We start from the raw sequence: 8901 nt of genomic DNA on the forward strand, positions 1-8901 counted from the left end.
TGCTGCTGATGAAACCGTGTCTGTTCTGCACATGGAACCACCTGACTGGTCCCTAAACCTCTGTTGCCATGACCTCCTTGTCCCCACCAGCAGGTGCCACTGCTCCCTGCTTGTGGGCAGGTGGCATAGGCTGGGGCACTGTGGTGTGGGCGGGGGCATTGTGGAGGTCCCTGCTGGGTCTCCGCTCCACGGCTCAGGATTGCTGTCACTCTGATCGGGGACAGCTGTGGCTCCCCCTAGAGTGTGAGGGTCACTGGGCTGGCGCCAGTGGGGCCGGTCAAGGCTCTCAGGGCCCCCCGTCAGCTCCTGCTAGAGAGTGAACTCCAATAGCATCTTTTGATGAGAAGTTTTAATTTTTTTAAACTGCTTTATTAGGGATATAATAACATGTACCAACTACATGTTTAAAGTGTACAATTTGATGTTTTGACATATGTATATCTCTTGAAACCATCCCACAAGCCCATGAACGTATCCATCAACCCCGAAGTTTCCTCCTGCCCTTGGTAATCATCGCTTCACCTTTCTCCCACCCCACCCCAGGAAAAAACTGATGTTCTCTGTCACTACATTAGTTCATATTTCTAAAATTTTATATAAATGGAATTATATGGTGTGTACTTTTTTTGTGTGTGACTTCTTTCACTCAGCGTAATTATTATTTTTTTTCTTTTTAAAGATTTTATTTATTTATTTGACAGACAGAGATCACAAGTAGGCAGAGAGGCAGGCAGAGAGACAGGGGGAGGCAGGCTCCCTGCTGAGCAGAGAGCCTGATGCAGGGCTCGATCCCAGAATCCTGGGATCATGACCTGAGCTGAAGGCAGAGGCTTAACCCACTGAGCCACCCAGGTGCCCCACTCAGCGTAATTATTTTAAGATGCATCTATGTTGTTATATGCATTAATGGTTCATACTATTGTGTGTGTATACCACAATTTGCTTATCCCCGCCCCCCATGCTGATGGACGTTTGGGTGGCTTCCGGTTTTTGGCTAGGACACAGACAGCTGCTTATAAACATTCACATACACGTGTTTGTACGGAGATACGCCCTCAGTTCTCCTGTGTAAATATCAAGGAGTGGAACACCCAGATAGTAGGTTTAACTTTTCAAAAAAACAAAAACTGCCAAAGGGGTGCCTGGCTGGCTCAGTTGAGTGAGCGCGTGACTCTTGATCTCAGGGTTGTGAATTTGAGCCCCACGTTGGGTGTAGACATTACTTATAAAAAAAACCTGCCAAAATAATTGTACCATTGTATTTCACCACCAGCAGTGTATGAGAGTTCTGGCTGTTCTGGATCTCTGCCAACTGTTGGTATGGTCACTCTTTTGAACTTGAGGCATTCTAATACACCTGTCGTGGTAGCTCACTGTGATTTTGACTTGCGTTTTCCTACTGACTAAGGACGCTGAGCAACTCATTTACTTTCCATCTATCTTCTTTGGTGAACCGCCTTTTCTTTTCAAAACCCCTGCCCATTTTGAAAACTGGGTTGTTTGTTGCCTTATTGTTGAGTTTGCGTCTTGAGAGTTCATCGCATGTTCTGGATACAAGTTGTTCATCAGGTAGGTGATTCACAATTATTTTCTGCTGGTCCGCTGCCTGTCTTTTTATTCTTTTGCCAGTGCCATCTACAGAAGAAGCTTTTAATTTTGATGAAGGCCAATATCAATTTTTTTCTTTTCTATTTAGTACTTTCCATGTCCTAAGAAATCTTTGCCTTCCCCAGGCGCCTGGGTGGCTCAGTGGGTTAAGCCTCTGCCTCCGGCTCAGGTCATGATCTCAGGGTCCTGGGATCAAGCCCCGCATCGGGCTCTCTGCTCAGCGGGAAGCCTGCTTCCCCCTCTCTCTCTGCCTGCCTCTCTGCCTGCTTGTGATCTCTCTCCCTCTCTCTGTCAAATAAATAAATAAAATTTTTTAAAAATGCTATAAGAAATCGTTGCCTTCCCTGAGGTGGCTAAAATATTTTCCAGTGTTTTCTTTAAAAAGGATAATGTTTTTAGCCTTTACATTTAGACCCATAATCCATCTCAAATTGATTCTTACATATGGTACAAAGTAGGGTAGAATTCATTTCCGCTCTAGCATTCCAGCATCATTTGTTGAAAATACTTTCTTTTCCCCACTGACTTGCTTGGATGCCCATCAGTGGTATTTTTTACAAGACAAACTGCAGGTAAAAATCTACTCTGAGCAGTATCCTCTCTCTTTTTTTTACTCCTCGATTCACGAAACACTTCCCGAGACCCTATGGTAGACAGGCAGTGTGTTAGGAACAAGGGATACGTGGGTGAAACATGGGTGAATAAGAACACATCTCCTGCCCTCAGGATGGTTATATCCAAGAGAAGAAGTAGTCATACAAACAAACAAGGATGGAAGGTAGAGAAAATACTACAACAGAGATTCCATTCTGTATGGGGGCGGACAGAGGAGGGAGAGATTGGGTCTTTAGGGGCATTTTGGGGAAAGTATCTCAGAGAAGGAGATATCTGAGCTGCTCTTAAAGGAAATGTAAGGGAATGAGGGAAATTTAAGAGGTACATACAGTAGGTATGGAGGCAAGGGGAGCACTCTGAGCAGGGGGAACAGCATAGGCAAGGGGACAGGATGGGAAGCAGCCTGGAAATTGTAGGGACTTGTAAGTATTTGCTGAATATATTGGTCTGGTGCTCATTCTGGACTGGAGATCCTTAGTAACTTTTTCTCCCCAAAACAGGGTAAATAAATCCACAGCTTTCAGCATGTGCCCTCAGTTGGTGGGGGGTCTTTAAATTGGATATTTTAGAGAAGGCCCTCTGTCCAGAGGGTCTCTATCTTTCTACTCTAGGACAGGTGTCATCACCTCCATAGTAAAAGTCAACTTCATTTGCTACAGCTTTTGGCCCAGTTCTAGGATAAACAACAGGAACTTACCACTTCATTGATGGCTTTGATGAGGAAAAGACCATCCTTGTAAAAATAGAACAGTCTAGCAATGCCTAAAACAGAGAAGGTAAGACAGACAAATGAATCAAAGAACTGGAATTTTAGATCTGACTTTCTGAATTACCAGCTTGTGCTCACGGGTCCTTAAGCCTTCTCCTGGCCTCTCAGTCTCCCTGGCTTCTTCCACCCCTGACTTGACATGTTCAGGCTGTTCTCGCTGCTGGGTTCTCTCTGCCTACCGTGGCCCATCCTCTGGTCCCGGAAGCCTCTGTAAGACACTCCTACCTCGCTCTGACACCCATAATCCAGAAAGACAAAGGCAAAGGTCCCATTGTGGGTGAATGTCTAACTTAAGCCAATAAACAACCACAGGATATCTGCTGCAGGACCACAGATGTGCCAGGGACAGCCAAGGCAGTCTCTGTCTTCACATGTATTATACTGAGGTCACACAGACGTGAAACACAGTAGATGTAACGCAGTGTGATAAAATACAATCCTATCTTTAGACCAAATTCCTCTTGAATTCAACAATCCCCCCTCTAGCCGCCTCAAAAAGTGCATGCTCAAACTTAGAGAAGAGTTTCCAAAATAGTACCAAGAATACCCCTATAACCCTCAGCTCACTTTCCCAATGATAGCATCTTACAAAACTATAGTATGATTTTTCCTTTCATTGTAACAGCCCGTGCCTTGGTTCAGACCTTCACCATTTCTCTCCTTGATGAAAGCAACAGTCCTTCTTGGTCTCCCTCCCTCCCTCTTTCCTTCTTTCTCCCTCCCTTCCTTTCCTTTCTTTCTCTATCACTCTCTTTGTCTTTCTTTCCCAACAGAAGATAGGTTTATTTGGGGATAGTACAGAATTGCACCCCTGGACAAGCCAACTACTACACAACCACATCTCTTTCTCTCATTTTGACTTAGTCCTACCACGGCACCCTTCCTAAAACACGAGTCTGGTCGGCTCACTCTCCTGCAGAAACACTGTCCTCCACTACACTGTCTATGGCTCTGGGTACTCTCGTCCCCATGAAGGCCTGGTTCAGCCTCAGGCTGAGGGGAAGAAACGATCCCTACTTTATTTGAGCAGCGGGATTTCTGAGTGCCCAAAGGGTGTGAACTCCGGGTCCATGCTGGCTGGGCAGCATCCTGCCTGTGCCACTCTCCTTCTACATCATCCCAAGTAAGTTATTTAACCTTAATGCCTCAGTGGCTTCTTCTGAAAAACAGGGTTAAGAAATTCTACTTACCTCCCAGAGCTGTTGTGAGGGTTGCATGGGTCAGCTTATGTGCAATGTTAGACTAGTGCTTTGCACACAATCATGTTCTGTGTGTGTGAGTTAATACTATGTGACCAGGGAGAAGGCTCCAGGTCTGGCCCCACCCATACCTAGAGAGGAGATTAAATTGGAACAGTCTACAGATAACTATAAATTTGGCTAAAAAGAAAAAAAAAAAGAGGAAGAACATGTACCCATTTCATCCACGGGAACAATAAGTATTTCACTCCCCAAATCTGTGGCCCAGATGGAAGTGACATCCACCTTAAGTTTCTCCCAACCATATACTCGTTTGGCACTGTACAGATTATAGATGGAGAATCCTTTGGCTCCTCCAATAAAGACATAGTCTTGGGAAATCGCCATGCAATTTGGCATTTTGTTGAGCTGGGGAAACAAAAAACAAAGGAAGAAGGAATGATTTTCAGCTGCCACCATCTGCAAGAATATGAGCTAACTTTTCAAAGAGGCATGTGGGCCCTTCCTAGGAAGAATATCACCCCCAAACAGTGCTCACCTAAGTATCTTGCCCAAGCATCAGGAAAGTCATAGCATTCTACTTTTAGGAGAAAAGAGCCAGAGAAAACAACCAAGTTGAGAATAAGTACACATTTACAAGACTAACCATGACCACAGGTCCTGTGATGAGTAGAGTCCCTGTTCCCTGTACTTTTATCATCTAGAATGCCGTGGAAACGCCGAGACACTGGCAGATTCCCAATCATCAAGCAAGAGAGTGATTAAAGTATTCAGAAGTATTTTTAAATAACAACAGAAGATAAAAGACTTTCTGTATAATCTCCAACTAATCAGAATACCCATTTCTCCCAAGCAATTACTAGATCCATTTTTAAAATTAATTAATTAATTAATTAATTAAAATGCCATGCTACTTGCTGGGTAGAGGGACCATTAACCATGGCTGTCTTTTTTTTTTTTTTTTAAGATTTTATTTATTTGACAGAGATTACAAGTAGGCAGAGAGGCAGGCAGAGAGAGAGGGGAAAGCAGGCTCCCCACTGAGCAGAGAGCCCAATGTGGGACTCGATCCCAGGACCCTGAGATCATGACCTGAGCCGAAGGCAGTGGCCCAACCCACTGAGCCACCCAGGCGCCCTACTAGATCCATTTTAATCAACATCAGCAAGCCTAGTAATCTTTCAGAAATGCACCTGTCTTAATGAGGGAAGGTTGCTTGTAGGAGCTCCTTCCCTGGATCAGGCATTTTCATTTATCAACACTCTACTGGGAAACAGGGACTCCTGGTCAGCTCCTCCATACCTTGCTTTCTATAAGTGGAGCATAGGTGGTGGGCTGGGTCCGGCTGAGCTCAACTTCCCTCCGTGCCTCCCTTTCCTGGATAACTTCCCAACACTTGTCAAACAGAAGGTTCACCATCTTGTTGATCATGCGGTAAGGCTGTGGCAGGGAATCCACCTCCTCACCCAAATCTATGAAGACATAATCATCTTCATCATCCTTTGGCCAGTCCTTCTCTGTTGGGGATGGCACCTCGAGCACCCCCTTTCTCATAAAACTGGAGACTTGACTTCCTCTGGGGGTTGACATCACAGAAGCTGGCACTGGGACCGTCTAGGAAACTTGGAAAAGCTGACAAAGGAAGCAAGCAAAGGTCCTTTGAGAAAAAAGAGAAGTTACCAGAAGACAGCACATCCCCCTCTCTAGCACAAAAATCCCTGGGAACTATTTATTCTAGAGACTGGCGCTTTCCTTATTTATCACAGGATTGTTACCACATTACTAAAGTATGCCCTTCATATAATAAGGATATCAGCAGAACTGGGTGTTAACGAGTCACATCTTCCAGAATAGCTCAAGATGATGGGTGCTATGGCACAGGGAGAGGAAATGTGGCATCCTTGTTGCCTTTCTCCAGCTCCTGCTCAGAGAGTGTCTGTCGGGGTTCCACCTCTCTCCTACAACTTAGGTCTTCTCTTCCTTCTTCCATCTCTGCAATTGGCTATGCCCAGGCCAGCTGGGTAGTGAGCCAGGACTGCTCTCCTTCCTTCCCCTCGTCTCTGACCAGATGCCGTCCAAGCACTTCAAATCCTTGCTGTCTCGTTTGGTCCTTTCTCTCTAGGCCCACTGCTACTGACTGACAGTTCTGGAGACAGAGCACCCATGGCCTGTGGGATTTTTCTAGGGCCTGTAGCAATGTTCGAGACTCGGGGGAAAAATGGACTAAAACAAAACAAAATCCCCATGAAATGAAAATAATTAAACATTCACAAAAATATCACAACTTATCAGCTCCAGGCTGTGTGTGTGCATAACGTTTCAGTCCATAGAAAAGAACAAGTAACCTGAACTTCATAGAACTCAAAACTGTACAAATTATAAAAAGGCTCTCAAAATTACAGGTAAATAAAGGCATTTTTTTTTTTTTTAAACAAATTCTTCTTTTTTTTTTTTTTTTTATTTTTTTATTTTTTTTTAAGATTTTTTTTTTTTTTTTTTTTATTTATTCGACAGAGAGAAATCACAAGTAGGCAGAGAGGCAGGCAGAGAGAGAGGAGGAAGCAGGCTCCCTGCTGAGCAGAAAGCCCGATGCGGGGCTTGAACCCAGGACCTGGGATCATGACCTGAGCCGAAGGCAGCGGCTTAACCCACTGAGCCACCCAGGCGCCCCTAAATAAAGGCATTTAATGTGGCACATGGGGTCCATTCTGAGATGATTCACATGTAGTGGAGTGGGGGTCTTGCACTGTCAGAGCACTGGGGGGGGGGGCATGGAACCCTTGTAGAAACCTACTGCCATCCTCTTACCTCACCCGTTAGGGTTCATCTGTGATGTTTCTGGTGCATAGCCAGAGGAGCTAGCTGAGCCCCAATATGACAGAAAAGAGCCACCTGAAATCACGGGTAGGAATAGTAAGCTGAACTCACACCAGGAATAATGCCGGTTTCCACCCAGGAGAATGGGAAGCCTCATAATTTACAAACACTGGGTGGAGTGATCAGAAGGTCTTGCCAAGCAAGGGAAAAATTAGCCCTGGAATTAACGTTGCTCTGGTACTGCTAGTCAAATCTTAAAAGTGACAAGATCAAAAAATTGCTAAGTAACTTCACGGCATACCAGAGCGAACTCAACAATATTTATAGGAAAACAGAAATATCCAGCATCCAATGAAATAAATATCTGGGATCCAATGAAAAAAAAAAAAGACCTGGCATGCAGAGGCAAGAAACTCACAAAGAGAAAAGTCAGTCAACTGAAGCTGACTCATCATCAATGCACTTATTAGAACTAGCAGATAAAACAGTTATAAATGTATTTCACATGTTTAAAAACCAAGAGGAAATGTTCGCTAGAGATGTGGAAGAAACCCAAACTGAACTTCCCGAGATGAAAACTACAGTGTCTGGGATGAAGAGTACATTCGATCAGATTAATCACAAGCTCTTCAGAGCAAAACAAATTAGATGGACAGAGGATTAGGAAATTTGAAGATACAGCAATAGAAACACTGAAAGAGAGGGGAAAAAAATGAAAAAAGGTATGGGAGAACCTGAAGTAGTCTAATATAAGTGTGACTGAAATCCCCAAAGGAGGGAAGAGGAAAAAAAAAATCTGCAGAAATAGACAAAATATTTCTAAATTTGATGAAACTGTAAACTCAAAGATTCAAGAAGAACACAAGCCCTAAGCAAAGGAAACATTAAGAAATCTATACCAAGGTGCATCATGGGCAAAACCCTTGATAAAGACAAAATTTGATGAAGACATAACCCCACTCACTGCGAGTGTGCTTGGGCTCCGCTCTCTTGTCTCCATTCCGCAACCCCCCCCCCCCATGTCCCTGAGCACTCCTCTCTCTCAAATAAATAAAAATAAATCTTTAAAAATAAATATATATTTTTAAAGATTTTATTTATTTATTTGACAGACATATCACAAGTAGGCAGAGAGGCAGGCAGAGAGAGAGGAGGAAGCAGGCTCCCCGCTGAGCCAAGAGCCCGATGCGATGCGATGTGGGGCTCGATCCCAGGACGCTGAGGTCATGACCTGAGCCAAAGGCAGAAGCTTTAACCCACTGAGCCACCCAGGCGCCCCCAAAATAAATATTTTTTTTTTTAAATAATTAAATAACCGTATGGTATGTGGGTCTTTATTTGTAATCCTCCCCCTGGCCTGCAAATGTTAAGGGCAGGCCTGACCAAGGGAATAAAGGTTACAAAAATAAACCTTTTGATTGTAGGGGGTATATTTCGTAATATTACTATTACGGAGCGGGTGGGATTCTATGTCTTCAAGCCCCAAAGAACCAACGCTCAGTGCTGCAGTTTTGCCGGAATCTATTTCTGCCTCAACTTTGTTCATATTAGCTCCTCTAGGATTTCCTCAGGTGGCAATCTTGAGTACTCAACGATCCGAACAGAAAATTCTCCCACTTTACCTGGCTCTCCATGCTAGAAATACATGCCACGTATTGGGTTATCTTTGCTGTTTCCTACGCCAAACCTGGAGCTGGGGTTGCTCAAGGGAAACCGAGGTACAGAGGTGGGACACGATTAAGCAAAACCTCAGGGGAATCTCCATTCGGTATGCCGCATGGGGTTCCGGAGTTCTCAAGATCTCCGGAAAGGTCAGAGGCTGGGGAGATCCCCCACCCCGAGTCCTCCTCTAACAGACCCTAGATGCCAAGGAGCGTCGGGAGATTCCCCTCC

General features: G+C 44.5%; 1 protein-coding gene across 3 annotated transcripts in view; it reads right to left on the reverse strand.

Annotated features, from left to right (window-relative positions):
• Window positions 1-8901, reverse strand: part of WDR93 (WD repeat domain 93) — a 50008-nt gene that overhangs the window by 40890 nt on the left and 217 nt on the right. For all 3 annotated transcript variants that reach the window (XM_047736958.1, XM_047736959.1, XM_047736960.1), the window contains exons 2-4: window positions 5494-5823; window positions 4407-4599; window positions 2921-2985 (exon numbers count right to left, since the gene is read on the reverse strand). In XM_047736958.1, coding sequence (XP_047592914.1) covers window positions 2921-2985; window positions 4407-4599; window positions 5494-5781 — 546 coding nt within the window. In that variant the 5' untranslated portion in view covers window positions 5782-5823. The remainder of the gene's footprint in view (window positions 1-2920; window positions 2986-4406; window positions 4600-5493; window positions 5824-8901) is intronic.

The sequence above is a fragment of the Lutra lutra genome, chromosome 7 (assembly GCF_902655055.1).
Source record: "Lutra lutra chromosome 7, mLutLut1.2, whole genome shotgun sequence".
Classification (NCBI taxonomy): Eukaryota; Metazoa; Chordata; class Mammalia; order Carnivora; family Mustelidae; genus Lutra; species Lutra lutra.